Source organism: Tinamus guttatus, unplaced genomic scaffold (assembly GCF_059628265.1).
Source record: "Tinamus guttatus ecotype Peru unplaced genomic scaffold, ASM5962826v1 Tinamus_guttatus_pri_ptg000045l, whole genome shotgun sequence".
NCBI classification, from domain to species: Eukaryota; Metazoa; Chordata; class Aves; order Tinamiformes; family Tinamidae; genus Tinamus; species Tinamus guttatus.
In genome coordinates, this window is record NW_028288579.1 from 2,390,298 (window position 1) to 2,407,879 (window position 17,582).

Genomic DNA, 17,582 nt, shown 5'->3' on the forward strand with positions numbered 1-17,582 from the left:
TGGATGCTCTAGTATCTTTATGAGCTGTTCCATGATCCCAAGCCTTTGAAGCTGAGAGACACAACCGTTTTATAGCTATACTGTATTTCTGAACTAAGAGACAGTACAGAATAAAGCTCTATGAAGCTTATTTAAGTCCAGCAGAAAAAAAAAAAGAAAAAAAAGAAATCAAAAACAGCACCCATTAACATCTATGGAGCTAATTATCTTTTTAATCTACCCTAAAGGAAAAATATCCTAAAAATTAAGTTACAGAGTTAAGGCTTGAGGCTGGAACACGTATCTAAAGTTGACCTGCAAATGAAAATCTCCTCACTCTTTTCTTCCTGTTCCAAGAAGGTGACCCAGAAAGTTCTCACTTCCTTTCCTCTACAAAGTACATTTGCATTCTCATCAGAAATACAGTATGTATTAACACAGTGATATTAGATATTCAGAGAATTTCCATCTTGACAGTCATCTATCACTTCACTCTTATAAAAAGGTAAATGACAAATTCAGATGGTTAAGATTTATATTTGCTAATTGTAATTAGGAAAACTGATGGAGTGGTCTCCTGCTCTAGACAACTCCATTAAATGATTCAGGAAACTCAATCAACATCTGATCACAGCACACAGGATGTCTCACTTTTTGGAGCCAGGCAAGATTGGAAATTTTGCATATTTAAAGTAAAAACACAGTATGTTACATACTACTTGGTCCATCTCTCCTTTATACACTGAAAAACAGAGTAAGTTACTCTCTCTTGCAGGTCAACTTCAATACAGTATCAACTGGAAATCGCTCACCCATGTGTCATGCACTAAGCTTCTAGAAATCTTCATCTAAGACTCCTGATATTCATGTGTTTGCACGTTTGAAAGGAAAAGTCAGCTGAAGAATGAACTAACAGGACGCACCTGGCACTAGGATGCATCTTACAGCAATCAAACTTGTATCTTGCAAATAAGTGCCAGGACGAGAAATCATTTAAAATTTATTGAGGATGAGAAAGCACAAAGAAACATATGCCATTAAGAGAAATTACATCCAGGAGTTAAGATGTGCCTCCTGCAGCCTCATTTTTTTGAAGATATAGTTAATAAGTGTACAGGTCTTTCTCTACTCAAGACGTGCAGCTAAAGGAGTGCCTTAATTTTAGAGCAAGGAATTCAGATTTTATCAAAACAGCACCAACAACTGTGTTCATTACACTGATAGTTACCACAGCATGCATCTGTACAAACCTTTCAGGCAGTTGTCCACAGCTGGTCACGAATAAAAAGGCATATAAATTTTTCTCCTCTTTTATTACAATTAAGTTTATAACAGTACAGAAAAGTCACATGACCTTAGGGGGTCAGTTTACTTAAACCCTGAAACAGAAGGAACTCTAAATACATTAAATATTGTTACATGTTCTGACTCTTAAATGTACAGGTAGTTGGGAACAGTTACAGCCCTCACCAAACTTATGTTGGGGACGTGAAGTCCAACAGCACTTGAAGTGCTGTGAAGGCATCATTTTACAAATAGCAACATAATGTTACAGAACTTGCCTTTAAGATGGTATGTTCATGTAATTCCAGCGCCTTCACAATTTAACGAACCATATTTACTATACTTCACTTCTAAAAACCTAGATGAAACATGAAAAAGAAGCCATACAGTATAAATTGCAACATCAGGAAAAGTTCCTGTTATTATTCCAAATATTTTTCCCATGTAAAATACTAATGTCCAATAGTTCCTTGCATGTGGGAAGATACTTATTTTTAAGTCACAATGAAGCCTTAATTGACGGAAGCTTGGCTATATTAACAGCACAAGATGAGAAAAGGTTTAATCTCCAAACCTATTAGAATGTGTGTAGTAGCATCAGTAGCGGCCACCTTGCGACATTACAGGAGGTCTCATTCCCATTGGAGGTCGAGGAGGTCCACTTTGGTAAGGGGGCACCATCGGAGGTCCCTGACCATAAGGAGGCATCGCTCCAGGAAGGTATCCTGGCATGCCCTGGTGATGAGCACCATACTGACCTATAAACAAAACATTTAAGATGCAAACAAGAATTCAAGTTTTTTAAAAGCAGCTATTTTAGGTGTCAACAGTGGGCAGAAGCTGCATTTTGTGAAAAGCTGTTTCTTCACAGTATCTGCCACTTTGTATTAAAAAAAGTTTATAGCAAAAACAAATCCTTAAATAAAGAAAATTAGGAAACTTATGATTACCATGAGGTGGCATAGGAGGTCTCATTCCTTGCTGCTGTGGAGGAATTCCTGGCTGTGGTGGCATCATACCTCCAATTGGTCCAACTGGTGGATTACCCAAGGACGCTTGTCCTGGTCGAGGAAGGTTACGCTGATATTTAGGCAGCTGTGCCCTTCTCTCTTCCTAGAAGCAGGAACAGATGATTGTAACACACCATAAGACTCAAGTTCAACAAAATCAAAGTAAGCAAGAACAAAATAGATTACACAATAGAACATTTCAAATGTCTCAAGAGTTCAAGAATATTATTAATAGCATATTATGCAGCAACCTTAACTTTTGGATTTTTATTTCCCTTCCAATTATTAACACTGTCGAATATTGTATTCTGCAGAGAGCACCTAAATCCTCCTCTTCCCTCAGGTGAGGAAAGTCACCTTCACAACAAGCTGAGGCAAAGCTAACACAGAGACATAAAAAAATATCTGAACTGAAATTAAGACTTATTTGTTTTAATCTGTAAGTTCCCGATTTTGACTGCTATAAGTCTGAAGAAGTCTCAATGCTATTAAGTCTTTTGGTATAAATTTATCAACTGTATCTACTTAACTTCACTCTTAACTCACATACAGAAATAATGCCCAAACTGTATCTTGGGCTGACAGTTGCTTATTGCTAACAAGAAGGTAGCTTTATTTGTAATAGCATCATTATGATATGCTAGTCATCATTCTGTAATCAAACATTTTGAGGATGCAAGCCATCAATTAGCACTTTATGTTTTGTATTCTCACCATTACTACTGTTACGCAGAACACAGAAGAATCAGTCATGATTAGCATAAACTGCACTTTTCAGCAAGATACGAAAAATATTTTAACTTACCAGTGATATATCCTCATCTGGATGGATCAACTTACTGGTTGCACTGGTTGTTGTAAGTGTAGCAGGCTTACTTGTTATGGATGTAGCTGGTTTAGCTGCAGTGCTGTTTGTTGTGCTAGTGGTTGAGGCTGTAGACTGTGTGTAAGCAGGGAATGTAGGTTTGGGGGGTTCTGTTGTTGTTGCAGGTGTAGAATTCAAAGGTTTGAAATCAGTACCAACTGGACCAGGAACAGCTGCAGCAGCCTATGGAACACAAGGATAGATCAATAAAAATATTTATGTCCTAAAGTTTAAGAAATAACTTAAGTGATATTATCTGTTAGACCTCTGAAACCTTCCAGTGAGATACATAATTAAAATAAGCTTGACAAAAAGTAAAGTTCAGCCTTATCACATACTAAAGCAACTGAGAAACACAATAAAACCCAATATATACATACTATATATAAATATATATGTACACACACTCACACAGACACACACGCACACACACACAGAGGAAAGTCTAGGAGAAGCAGATCAAAAGCCACAATTTAAAAAAAAAAAAAAAAAGGAAAAAAGAAAAAAACGCCACACACTACTGAAAAATTTTACCTCAAATACAAAGTTCTGTAAATGTCTAAATATTTCCTGATTCACTGTTATATTAACAGCCTGCAGCTATCAATATACAGTTCGCTCATTAAGTTATTAGCATACTTGGGCTATTGTTAGTTTATAATAGAAAGTGTTAGCATTCATTGAAACTAGGTATTTAGAAAGTGTTTAACATTTAAAAAAGCTCTACTCTGTATATTTTTTCTTTTAAGCATTCTCTCCATAAAAAAGTCACTGCAGTATTTTCACAAAGTACCGTAGCTACAGTTTTTTAATCTTCTTGTCTGAAGAAATCAGCTTAAGGCAAATACGAAGTCCACTAAAAATTCCAGCATGTCATTTTCTTATTTCCTACTTTGTTCTTAAATTAAATCTGCTACTCAAGAGAAGCTTGCTTTACTCAAGTTCTCTCTGAAGATGCTACAAACTTCAAAGCAATTTTTACTTATGAGAGAATGCTTTTGTTTCTAGGCATTTTACATTTATATTTTTTCACTAAACTTTCTAATCGAAACAACGTACTTAATTTTTTTAAAACATGTAATGCAAATCATGAAGTTTCCTACATGATGATGCATCATATTAAACGACATAAGCTAAAAAGCCTTGACCATGCATCAAGCTATCCACTGCCCAGTAAAATGCATTTATCTGCTTTCATGCTTTTTTAACCCTTTAGAACCAGGATGGAGCATTTCATTCTCTCAGTGCCTAAGAAAAAAATCAGGCACTTAGACATGCTGATTTCTGGCAAAGATGCAACTCACAATCAAGGACTCTGTAGTTTTACCAGCTAAACATAATCAGGAATATAACAGGGTATCTGAAGATGTTTAGACAATTTTAGGTTTTACAGAATGGTCCAAAGGGTTAAGTTGCAAAGCAATTTGTTTTTTTTAACTGCGACTTCCTGCGTACTTGTGCTGCGCTAGGAAACAGAGCGTTAGAAGATGCTGACAGACTTTCTGAATTGGAGGAAGCTGTACTTGAGCTTGTGACAGGTGTCCCCATCTGTAGCATAAAAGAAAGGAAACAGTGAAAAGTCTCCAAGCAAATGGGTGGAAAGTATCCAAATGAAAGGATTTCTTATGCAAGGGACTTTGTTTTTGTAAATGAATCCTTCCCTGCAGAAGTCCAAAATGCAAGTAGGACACTATAAAGTTTCTGTAACATACTTCTTGAAAGCAAGTAAAAGGAGTTACAGCAAGTGCAATCAAAGGATAGAAGTCACAAGCCATTCTAACCACCATCATTTCCCCACTTCCCTCCCCAAAATACCTAAATAAAATTTTACTGTTTTATTTTCCTCATAAGGTTTTTTTTTTTTTTTTAAATGAGGAACAAAAAAATCTTCATCCAGGCAATGTTTTAATACAGGGTGAATATGACTATGGGATAAATTAGTCCACAGATGGGTAAAGAGCCCATTACAAAAAGACTCAGAGAGCAAACTGTATCAAGATTTATACTCAGGAAATGTTAGGAAAAGTTCTATGCAATCAGATTCCTGCAGCTGACTACCGCCTCCCCTTGCCCACCCGAAGTACTTATAAAAAGGCAAATTACATGAATTAGGGAGATGTTTTGCCTACTCCTCTCTCCCTCCCTGGCTTACAAAACTTCTGCCTGGTTTCAGGCCTGTTGTAAGATAAAGTCTTTTGTAAGTTGATAAAGCACTGCATTGAATTCTGGCTTGGAGGAGAAAAAAAAAAAAAAAAAACACCCTCAACCAGCTACTTCTGGAGCCTCCTCAGTAATAAAGAGCAGACAATGGCACAGTGGCAATTTAAGAAATGCAGTAGACTAGATTCCAGGCTATGAGATACCTTACCTGCCCTGCGCTTGGGAAGAGTGGTTTAGTAACTGGAGGCTGAGGGGTAGGTGCTGATGCAGCAGGAGCAGGGGGTCTATTAAGAATACCCGGTGCCGTCACAGGCTGTGCTTGTGTCATTGGAGGCATCCCAGGACGAGGGCCAACAGGAGGTGGCATGCCTGCAAACCAAAGGAACCTTTAGAGACTCTGGCTCAAGAAAGTCTAATCCTCTACCAAGGCTGTTCCCAGTGTTCTAAACAAACAAAATCTTCCCCCAGGGAAGATGTGTTTTTAAGGCATCTATAAAAGAAATCATGACAAATGCCTGCAGCCAGACATCAATTAAATGTCCATGCAAAGGACCGCAGAGTTGGCTACTTCAGAGTAAAACTGATTTTAGTTGTGCATTTTGCAATACTGAGAAATCAGGGCTGCTTTAAGAACTCCACAACCTCAAGAAATAAGGCTGGGCAGCTCTGTTTTGTCTATAGCAAGAAATTTCCAGTTAGTTTCTTTACACTGCAAGTTCACATTGGGTATATCACATTATTTCACAAACATTTTCCACCATTTTAATTTTCCAGTTGCAGTCACAAGAAAAAGGTCTGTGCATGTAAACGAAGGCCAGACAACAGAAGAACAACAACAAAAACAGAAGAGCAATAGGAAAAAACAAACCTATATTCCATATTTTCCATTCACAATAGTCTGTCTTTTATGCAAGAGTAGCTTCTTGGATAATCCAAACACACACACAAAAATGTAGTATGTAGATACAACTTTGTTTAAAAAAACTAAGTTGTATTAATTTAGTTCTCGCCACAGGAGGAGTTTTACAGCCCTAACCTACCTGGTGGCATACCAGGCATAAGAGGTGGTATTCCTGGTCCAGGAGGCATCATCCCACCCATTGGCATCATCCTATTCAAAAGGAAAGGAATACTGGTATGAACACTCATGATTCATTGTTAAGACAACTGGCACATACCTGTATTAGATAAAAGGCATGGTAAACAATTTTAAGAAGTTCTCAACAGAAACAATCCCAAAAATACAGCCAGCTCCACAGTTATTTTTTCTTTACCAAAAAAATCAAAAAATAACAGCACACAAATTCCCCAAATTCTATTTGAACATTAATTCTTAAAGCTTTCATTCCCTCCATTATTAGATGTCCAAACCTGATTTCTCTGTTAAAATATATTCCAGAGTATTAGTTTAAGAATAATATCTAAGAATCTGAGCTGAATTGCAGACAACCTAAAGCTGTAAACTAACCACAAAGTGTGACCGAAAGCAGAGTCCAGATATTAAGGAAATTTCTGGTTTCAGTTACAGTAAATACTCCCTGTATTCTGGATTAAAAATAGATATATATACAAAAACAAAAGAAAGCCCACACTTTTCTGCGAGGAGTTCTAACCATGGTAACGTTTCCCTTCACACCTAGAAGTCTTTTGCCTGCTACTGATAACCTGAAGAAATGAGAATCACTAAAATGATTTGTTTTATCCTTATCTTATAGGGGAAACTATGAATTATGTTCCTTTTCAACACTACACACAACCTAAGCAAATCCTTTCTGCACAGGGCTGCAACTCCATAGAAGAGGTGCTGTCTACAACACTAAGTGGTTTTCAGTTGAGAAACACACAGAAAATTACAGGAAACAAACCAAGCCTTAAGCTTGCCTTCATTCTTCAGACACTCAAAGTTGGATTACTGGAAGCAGGATAAAGGAATAACTATTACTTTATTTAGCAAATTAGACAAGTATACAGCAGCGAACTGCATACCAAAATCCCACTAAGAAGCAGTTTCTTCTATGGGACAGTTGGGATGTTTTTTCTTCTGCTCTTTATTCATGATGCTTGGTCTTTTTTAAAGAGTGCCAGCTTTTGCTATGGAACACAACAGGTTTCCCAGATCTATTCCTCTCAATTTGTATGTTACTGCTACAAAGGAATAAGAAGAGGAGATGTAGCAGTGACTGGCAATGTAGAACTGCTACTGCTTTCTGGATTAATGGTTGGAGAAGGGCAAGTCTTGCCATCTATTTCAACGACTATCTGCTAGACTGAAAAGTACAGATTAAATAAGGTAAAAGTGTAATGCAACAACATCATTCCATAAGACTTCACCAAAATGGAAGCGGATTGCAGCTTTTTGGCAAATTGTCTTTACTAAGCGGCACTAGATTCATCCAAAGCTAACAGAGTTTAAGGAATGCTGAACACCGGGGAGCCTAATAAGATCCTGTTCACTTATGCTTAGAAAGCCTACAGTCATGATGAGCAACCCAAAGATGTCTGACAAAATCATGACTTCTACAATTCAAAGGTAGTATTTATGTCTCAAAATCAACTTCTCACCTTAGTTAAGTTTAAACTTAAAAGTAAGCTCCTGCAAAAAGCCCTGTAGCATAAAGCACTAAAACCATGTATGTGTAGTCTAATGCAAGACAGATGCTTATAAACTAAAAGGGTCTATTTTCATTGATGGCCTGAAGAACACATTTTTCTTAACACCGAGTTTTGCAATATTAATTTAGATAATGAGAACCTCAAATATTATACAGCAAAATCTAACATGACATTTTCCCCATACTTAAGCAACAGTCAGAGTTTCACATACACAATTTCAAACTTATCAAATATAGGACATAAAATGGCATAATGAATGTACCTAAAATTACATTAATGAGATGCTTACATGTTTCCACCACAAAATGACTGCATGTATTTTCTCTGTTGATGTAATCTGTGAAAATTTATGACAAAATCAAAAATCTAACTGTGATTTTCCAAATACATTGTGATAGGGTACTGTGTCAATCCCAAACAAGCATTTAAAAAAACAAAAACACCAACACCTTATACTTGCCCAAAACTTAGGTCAAACAAAATGGATAATTATTTGTTCCTGGTTAGGTCCATGACCATTAAGCAGATGCACAATATATATATATATATATATATGCAATAGACAATGCAACAGTAGTTCATAGAAGGCTCTAAACCAATACAACAACACTTTACATGGCAATGAAATAGAAGAGACACCATACTTTACATATAAACTGATTATTACAACTTATTTTTAATGTAGGTTTATAGCCCTCTAGATCTTTGTTTAGTCTTAATACTCACAAAGGCTATTAGAGAGTTCACAGGTTCCTATTTTTTTTTTAAATGATCACCTTGAATTTTTCTGTGACACATGGTTTAAAACACACAGTATGAATATGTCGTATGGGTCGTCTTCCTACTCACCCAGGTGGCATCCCAGGCATAACTGGAGGCATTCCAGGCATCATAGGTGGAACACCTGCCATTAATGGTGGTATACCTATTAAACACATTTAAAAAAACTTAAATGATATTTGCCAAGTAGCATATTTTCAGACATTTATAATAAATGATATAAATGATTTAAAAAAAGCTCTAAAACCTTATTTTCTTAATTTAATCTCTATATGAAATATAAAAGCTTACAAGCAAGTCTGGCTTAGATCCACTGTCTCCTCACCAGCCTTACTAGCATATTGACATTGCTCCCATCTAGAGGCAAGCATTAGGTAATTTTCTTCACAAGTGAAGATGTGCACGTATATGTGGTGTGTGTGTAGAACAGCCAGATGCACCTGAAAACTATTTTGCAACCATCAGCACTTGAATGTCAGAAGGGACGCTCCAGCATATATGTAGTGGTCTGCAAGTCTACTGAACATTTTAATAAAAAATAACTCAAAACACCATGTTACCTGGAGGCATTCCTGGGGCACCTGGTACAGGAGGCAAACCTGGTTGTGCCATTGGGGGAATGTACCCCTGCTGAGGCTGAACCTGTTGTGGTTGAAATGAAGTTGAAGCTGCAGAGTCATCATCTTCATACTCATCAGAATCATCCTGTTGTTTCTTTTTCTGGCTTTCTGCTGAATAGTATGACATATACGATCAGACTGAAGGTAGAGCATATGCTGTAAAATACCATTTTTCTTTCCAAGTAACTGGCAAAAGTCTAGAGATCTGCAGTTACAGAATGCATTAACCCAAGTACTACTCTTCTGAGGAGTCAGACCTTTATCACACAGGCAAATTCTTAGCATCAGTACGAAAGACTATGATCACACAGGGCCAACACTTAACCAATTTTCATCAAACAGAAAAGTTATATTAGTACACACATGCATATATATATATATATACACACATATAGACACTTGATCTATATGCTTTTGAGGCAAATACACCCTATTGTGTGATTAATAACTAATATTAAACATGAACAGTCAACTCAAAAACAACCAAAGAAAAAAAACTACCACCACCAACCACAACACATACACCCACCAAAGTAAATCTAATTTATTAAACAGATTATGATAATGACAGATACCCAACTAGATTTCAATTTACCCTGAGTTTTTTGTTCAAGTAACCTTCTCCTTTCCTCCATATCTTTTTCTGGAATGCCCTCCATGCCATAGATTTCCAGTTCAATGTCTGTTCTTCCAGGAATAGCATTCGGAACAGCATCTATTGTTTCTTTATGTACCTAAAGAAGTTTGTTTTTTTTTTTTTTTTTTTTTTAAAAAAAAAAAAAAAAAAAGGGAAGAGAAGAAAATAAAAGTAGCTTTCAACCCATTTACATTCAAGATGGAAATAATCACCTAGAAATATTCTTCCTGTTAATGATGTTCCTATTGAGGTGTGTTTTCTAGTCACTGTTAACTACTATTTGCTTCTAAAACCAGCTGCTAAACTTGTAATCTGAACACCAAGGCAGCTCATAATTTCCTCATTCCTCCCCTCCCCCGAGTGGCCTAAAGATCTTTACTGCATATACTCTGTGAACGTAGTAGAGCACTCCTGTTGTGGAAGCAGATGACTTCTGTTTCTAGCATATTTTCAAGGTTACAGAAACCTCCCAAAAAATCTTTAAATTTCCTAATATTCGCAATCTTACATAATGACCAGAAAACTTTAATGCATGTTTAAAACATACCTGCATGCAATGTATAGCTAAACCAGGTCCTGTATACAATTTCTTATGACATATATGGCATTTAAAGTGCTTTGCTTTTTGATGCTGTATAAGGATTTTTTCATCATCAAAATCCCTGTTGCAATACCTATTGAAGGCTGTTAAGGAAATATTTAACACAGAAAGCAAGCATTTACAACACTACAGTAATAAGCGACTTCTTCTAAAGCAAGGAAAGCACCGAAAATGTCTCTAAGCACCAAAATCACCACAAGTAGTTCATGGATGTCTGAAACCAAGCCTCGCATTTTCATATCACCCAGCACTTCTCTCTCCAAACAGTTACGTAACTACAAAACTGGGAAGAGATAGGTATGCAATAAGATTAAGATATTAAAGGAAAAAATACATTGAATAACATGGAAGTGAAGCTAAATACTTGTTATTAAATAGTCATGCTTATAAATATCTGTAGTTAAGATCCATAAAGAAAAAAAAAGTTAAAAATGCCCTTCCTTTTTCAGTCCCCCAGATATATCAATTTTTAGGGCACTACATAAATAGCCACAACATTTTCTGCTTTTTAATAAGTGAATGAGGTTTCCTATCCATATGGCTTAAGAGGCAAACTGCAGTTTCCCTTCTGCAGTTCAGCGTTGATCTCTCTGTGCAACATCCCAGACATCTTGCTTAGCAACGCAGAGGCACATTCGGTGTTAGCTGTTACTGCTACAATATCCTTCTCACTTCCAGCAAAACTTAAAATTTATTAATACCAAAACAGAAGTATAGATGCCTTCAAAAATTACTAAAAAAATAAAAAGGAAAGCTGCTCCATGATCTTCTGCCGCCATTTTTTAGTGATTGCATACCACGATAAGTATCTCAGAGAGTCAGAGAGAGAAAACTTAAGTCTATATTATCCCCATGCAAAGAGGCTTACAAACAGATCACTGAAGGAAAAAAACATATCTCTCAATTAAAAAAAAAAAAAAAAAAAAAAAAACTCTCACACAGCAAATGCAAATCCAAGAGCCTGGAAAAGAGATTTTCAATAGGCTTTTCTGTAGCCAGACTACCCCAGTTCTCCTTGAATACCAGCATTCATTATATTTATGATTTTTTTCCCCTCCTACTACCATCCTTCTCCTCGGGGGATAGGGATTGCGTTACTGGGACCCTGGGGGAACCAGAGCAAAGAGGGACCAAGGGCGGCGGTTGGGGCAGCCCGGCCCAGGCCTCAGGCGAGGCGGGCGCGGACGGACTAGGCCGCACGGCGGGGAGGGCGGTTAGGAGCACAGAGGAAGGGCACGGACGACGCTCCATCGCCGCTCTGAGGAGCACGGAAAACGAAACAGGGCCGATCCAGGGACTAGATGATAACGGGACAAAGAAAAGTAAAGCGCCGCACCTCAAGGCGCCGAGGAGAGGAAGGACGGGACCGCGCCGCTCCCCTCCCCCCCGCCAGCTCCCACACCCTCCTGCCGCACACTGAAGGATACCAGCACCAAGGCTTCAGCTGCTTCTTCTTCTTGCGGCCCATGGCGGCGGCACCTCCGACCTACACAGAAGGCAGATAAAGGAGCTCGCCCCGGCCCGCGGTGCCCACACCAGCCGCTCCGCGGAGCCCAGCGAGGCAGGCACAAAATGGCCGCCGCGCGCCCGCCGCCTCCGAGCCCCCAGCACGCACCGCGGCACGGAGGGAGGGGCCGCCCACGTGACGCGCTCCCGCCTCTCGCCGGCGGCCGCCGCCATTTTGTCGCCGCGCTGCCGCGGGGGGCGGTTGTGCTGGGGGGAGGGCCAGGGCCGTTCGGAGGGTGCTCAAATAAAGCGTACGGACAGCTCCTACCTGCCTCCCGCCTCCCTGTGCTTCGCTGTGCCGGAGGGGCGCGCCCCGGCCCGCTTTGGAGCCCTGCGGGGTCCCCTTCTCCTGCTAGGGAGCTGCTGAGTTCGCCCCGGTCCTCGATCCGCGGCCGCCTTCCCGACGCGGCTGCTGTAGCCGCCGGGCGCGTTTGCGGCCCCGCCGCAGTGTCCGCTCACGTGGAGACACCAGCGAGCGCCTTAGCTGCGGCGGCGCCAAACGCCACCCGCGTCCCTGGTGCCCCAGCCCGGTCCCTGCAGCCTGCGCGGCCCTTCCCAGCGGCGAGCAGGGCTCACAGGCACAGGGAGCGGCGCGGCGGGCGCCGGGAGGGGGAGCCCGGCCTTAGCCGCGAGCTGACGCTGCCCAGGGGACTGCGGCGGGGCGGCCGCGGTTCGGTTCGGGCCACTCCGGTTGGGTTCGGTGCGGGCCACGATGCTGCCGGCGCTGGCGGACGGCGACGAGCGGGAGCTGGAGAGTAGCGAGGAGGGCGGCGGCGCGGGCGAGGAGCGGCGGCCGGAGCGGCACGGCAGCACCTACCACGGCCTCTACGGCTACCGCAGCCGCAGGTGAGCGGCCCTGTCTGCAGCGCTTCGCTTGCCTCTTATCACGTTTATGTTTTCCCCAAGGAGACTCCCCCCCAACTGCCCTCCATTTCACGATCCTGTCTCAAAACGCCCTTAGGCCGGGCTCTGCCCTGCCCCTGGCCCCGTGTGCGGAATCGGGCCTGACCCTGGCTGGATTTGCAGGTCCCCACAGCAGGGAGCTGACAGCGGCGATGGAAGCCGGGCTGCAGAGACACCCTCCGGCGAGGACTTCAGGTGGGCACAACCCGTGCGCGTAACCTCCTCCCGTGTCCCGTTCCGGTGCTAACAGGGAGCCTGTGGCGATCGCGGTGCGACTAAGTGAGCAGTGACCAAAGTCACGCCAAAGCAGAACCCCCTGCGACGGCGTCCTCAAGGCCAGTGGGAACTTCTGAGAGCTCAGATAATATTTACGTATTACATGTTGATGTGTTAAACATAAATAATCATATTTGAGTTTGTACTCTGCATTTCACTACCGGAAACACTTAACGTTTCTGTTTTGTCTCAGGCCTTAACATTTGCTTTCTGCTAACTCTTTTTTATTATTATTATTATTTTTAAAGCCTGTCCTTGCTGGACACTAACTTACCACCTGAAGCGGAGACTGAACTGCGTGGTTTTATTGCTAAGCGCCTTACTAAAGGAGCCCTTTTTGAAGGGATGGGGAACGTCGCAACTGTGGAGCTGAGGTAAAGCATAGCTTCTCCTTCACAAAGCGGTGCAGGAAGTACGAGAAGTGTTGGCAACATTGTACATCTTGCCATCTCCTGCTGCAGTGAGGTTTAATCCAGATTCTGTGCTTTTAGTCTATTGCTGTTGTTAAAAACATCTCTGTGCCAATGGCATTTTTATGTTTTTCTTTCTTTAGGTGGTTTTGGGAAAAAATATTGTGATAAATAACTGAATGTTTGAGTACTTAAAAATATTGCATGTATGTATTACTATTGCAACTTAAACTTCTCTGGTTACTCTGCTGAGGAAAAAAGAGAATGTCCAGGACAGCCCTGTATAGGGCCAATCTGTGCTAGGGAGTGATAATTCTTTATGGAAATCACGTACATCTACTTTTTGCAATTCTTTATTGTGATGCATTTATAGCAAAATTATTTTTGTTTGTTTTCTGTATAGCATACCAGAATATAAAGTTGGCTGTTACTACTGTCTTTTCCGCCAAGAAAATCTCCTAGAAATGGCAGCACTGGAATCGGACATCACAGCTCCAGAATATGTGATTTGTTTCTTAGGCGGTTCAGAGAAAGGTTTAGAACTATATCCTTACCTTTAACTTTCCTATCTGTGATGTAAAAGATGTAAAAGTGATGCTCTCATTTTGCCTGCTTCCTGCTTAAAATCAGTGCACTAGCCTGTTTGGGGAAACCTTCCAGTATATCACTGAATGCATTAATAACAACTATACATTAAAAGGGCAAAATGCAGGTCTTACCTAAATCATCTTATTTTCCTTAAAAAAAAATACTTTCAGACTTGAGCTGGACAAATACGTTCAAAGTCTGAAGATAAACTGTAATCCAGAGGTAAGGCTTGATTTTTATTATTTTTTTAAAGTGGTAAAAATGACCACTTTTTACACAAATTTATTAGTAAAGCAATCTGGAAGATTTACGATACAGAAACAAGTTACTGTATAACATACCAGTATTGCTGAGAGCTGTGGTTACTTGCTTTGCAGTAGGCAGTGAATGCCTAAAGTGCTGTTACTCACACAAGTCAAAGGGCAAAAAAAAGCAGAACTTTCTTTTTTTTTTGCCAACTATAAATCTCTTAAAGGTTACTTGTATTTATATTCAGAGAGAAGAATGACTAATAAAATTTAACAGTCTAATGGTAGGTTAGCAGCATCCACCTAGGTTTTTATTGCTTCTGCATGTTGTGGAGAGATTTTTGTTGTTCTTCTCATAGCAGTTTTTCTAATGAAGTATGCATTTTATGTCCCTACCTCATCCCGTGCCTGCTGATGCATGATCTTTGTTCAATATATGTCATAATAAGTTATAATTCTGTCTAATTCTGGAAACATCAAGTCTTTCCTATCTAATATTCCACATCAGTGTGGGTTTAAATGTCAAAGTCATGATTTTAGTCTATCATGGCTTGAAATAAAGGGTTTGACATCCAAATGTCACAGGCTGAATAGATTGTTAATGTGCTTCTTTTTTATGTAGAAATCTAATTTGCAGTAAAAATTTTAATGTTTCAACTCATTACAGCAAAAAACCTTGGAGACCTACGTTAACCCCTACTTGCGAAGCTGGTTTGAGAATTCCATATGCCCTATTCAGAGAGTAGTACAGCTCTTCCAGGAGAAACTTGCCTTCTTGTTACATGCTGTAAGTGTATGTCCAACTGAAAATCAAAAGGGTTTGGAAGGCTCCTCAATGTGCCTCAGTATTCTACCACTGTGTTTATTTTTTTTTTCCCAACTAGGGAAAATGAGGAAAAGTTCCCTTTTTTTGATTTAAATCAAATAGTTTCTCCATCCTTTATTGCTAAGACAATACCTACAAATTTTATCCATCAAGCGTGATTAAATTCATGTTTGAAAAGTATTTTTTTATGGTTAATTTATTTTAAATTGCTTAGTAGTGACTAGTTTTTAATTAGAATGAGAAAATTAAAAATATAATGAGAAAGCTGTACGTGCAATAATCCTTCTGAGCCAAAAGGAATGTTTTATTGCCTGTGTCTCATGCAATTCACTGGAAAATAAAATCTAATCCTAACACCAGTCCCTGATTTTGCAAAGACATTTTTTAATGGAATAATTAATAAAGTGTAACTATTGTATTTCTTCTGAATGCAAAAATAGTTGCAGTGACCGTAATACTACAGAGGATTCTTTATTCTAAATACATGCTATGTATTTATTACTAGTAACTACAGTAAAGGAGCAGAAATATTATCAGATCAGTGTCTTTTTTTTTTTTTTTTCTTAAAGGCTTTGGGTTACACCCCTGTGGAAGTAAAAAACTCAGATGAAAGAACAGAGAAAGACATTAGCAGGTAAAGATGCTGTGAAACCAAGGGGCCTGTGACTACCTTGGTTCTGCAGGTGGTTTTGATATTCAGGTGTTGTGTAGCAACAGGCAATTCACACAATTTTTTTTGGTCAGGTTTCTGGCAGCTGCCAGCCTCCAAGGACTTGTTCAGGAAGGTACAATGACCTCCTTGTGTATAGCCATGACTGAGGAGCAGGACAAGTCAGTAATTATAGACTGCAGTGGAGCCCAGCCTCAGTTCCATAATGCAGGTGAGGTTGTGGCTGTAAACACTTCTCGTTCCTCCCCTTCTGCTGCTTCCTCAGGTGCTGAGAGCGCTGTTCTTGAGAGGTGGTTGGAGATAGGCAACGGTTCACAGGTTCATACCTAGAAAGTTTGGATTCTGTCTGAAAACTAGAACATGCTTTTCTCTTGGGTTGCAGAGTAACTGTTTACCATATGCACTGGAGCTGTGGTTTGAAAATAGTTGCTAATAAAATCCAGAATGCATTTAATTCATGGACCATAGAGCTGTGATTTTACACTTTTGTCCACTGGATTTTTGATGCATGTTAGGGGAAGCAACTCAAGACTGAGAATTTTGTGTAATCAGTGTAGCTGTGTTTGTTCTCCCCATGAATGCTGATTTTATTAGACTTTTATTTCCTGGCTCAGATATGCTGTGGTCATTTACTGTATGAGAGCAGTTAAACCAAGTGAACGTAGGAACATCCTTTTGTTGAGTTTATTCTTGCTTCCCTTTTTTTTGTGTTCCTGAACACGTGACAGGAAGCAACAGATTCTGTGAGGACTGGATGCAGGCTTTTATAAATGCTGCTGAAGGTGGAAATCCATTTCTCTTCCGGCAAATTTTGGAAAACTTTAAATTGAAGGTAACTTTGCCTCTATGTTAAGGCCTATGGGAGACATCAAGGTTACCAAGGGACAGCAAGGAAAAAAAAAAAAACCTGTATGTTGATATGTTGTTATCTAACTCTGATGTTTAATTTGTTGGCAGAACCCATATGTATGGCTTCAGCACAAATTCAGTCATTAATATTTGCTAGCTGATCTGCCCTAAAGTTGAGGTGAACCCTTGATACCGTCATATCCCAGTGGAATACCCTTCAAGGACAGTACTCACTCAATTCTTGCATTACTCAGAATAGCAATACAAAATTCCTATTACAAATGTTTTGCTCCTGCTCTTCTTCCCTCACTTTTCCACATAGTGGCATATTTCCTTTCTCTATAGAAGGATAAGAAGATACTGTTACTCTCTTCACAGGCTATACAAGACATTAACAACCTGAAGAGGTTTATCCGCCAGGCTGAAATGAACCACTATGCCTTGTTCAAGTGTTACATGTTCCTGAAGAACTGCGGCAGTGGGGACATCCTTTTGAAGATTGTTAAAGTAGAACATGCAGAAATGCCAGAAGCCAAAAATGTAGTGGCTGTCCTTGAGGAATTCATGAGAGAAACAGAAGTGATTCAGACCAATCTTAATTAGTTGCACTATTTTAAGGGTATTGTATAAATCCTTAATTTCTTCCATGCTACTTCATTTCACTATGTCAGAAGTTTTAATTTATATTTAAAAGTATTTCCTGGGTCAAAGGTAAATTTTAGTTCTGTCTACTTTTCCTCCTTTTAAATAAAGCAGC

General features: G+C 39.7%; 2 protein-coding genes across 8 annotated transcripts; one reads left to right on the plus strand and one right to left on the minus strand.

Annotated features, from left to right (window-relative positions):
- Positions 1 to 953: 953 nt before the first annotated feature.
- Positions 954 to 12,020, minus strand: ZNF207 (zinc finger protein 207). Of its 7 annotated transcripts, XM_088537915.1 has the most exons (13): positions 11,977 to 12,020; positions 10,496 to 10,622; positions 9,907 to 10,045; positions 9,252 to 9,422; positions 8,761 to 8,836; positions 8,201 to 8,248; positions 6,339 to 6,409; positions 5,507 to 5,667; positions 4,594 to 4,686; positions 3,079 to 3,321; positions 2,214 to 2,376; positions 1,838 to 2,021; positions 954 to 1,621 (listed from the first exon to the last, which is right to left on the minus strand). In XM_088537915.1, exons 1-12 carry the CDS (start codon positions 12,015 to 12,017, stop codon positions 1,861 to 1,863), a joined length of 1,494 nt encoding a protein of 497 aa, XP_088394041.1. In that variant the 5' UTR covers positions 12,018 to 12,020; the 3' UTR covers positions 954 to 1,621; positions 1,838 to 1,860. The 7 variants fall into 7 exon arrangements, with proteins under 7 accessions (XP_088394041.1, XP_088394046.1, XP_088394035.1 ...); XM_088537920.1 differs by having other exon boundaries at positions 954 to 2,021; positions 9,252 to 9,419; XM_088537909.1 differs by having other exon boundaries at positions 954 to 2,021.
- A 728-nt stretch (positions 12,021 to 12,748) lies between these two features.
- CUNH17orf75 (chromosome unknown C17orf75 homolog) lies at positions 12,749 to 17,512 on the plus strand. The gene is made up of 10 exons (XM_088537952.1): positions 12,749 to 12,901; positions 13,082 to 13,153; positions 13,483 to 13,608; positions 14,048 to 14,188; positions 14,397 to 14,454; positions 15,148 to 15,267; positions 15,876 to 15,940; positions 16,051 to 16,187; positions 16,705 to 16,808; positions 17,204 to 17,512. Exons 1-10 carry the CDS (start codon positions 12,768 to 12,770, stop codon positions 17,426 to 17,428), a joined length of 1,182 nt encoding a protein of 393 aa, XP_088394078.1. The 5' UTR covers positions 12,749 to 12,767; the 3' UTR covers positions 17,429 to 17,512.
- Positions 17,513 to 17,582: the final 70 nt, after the last annotated feature.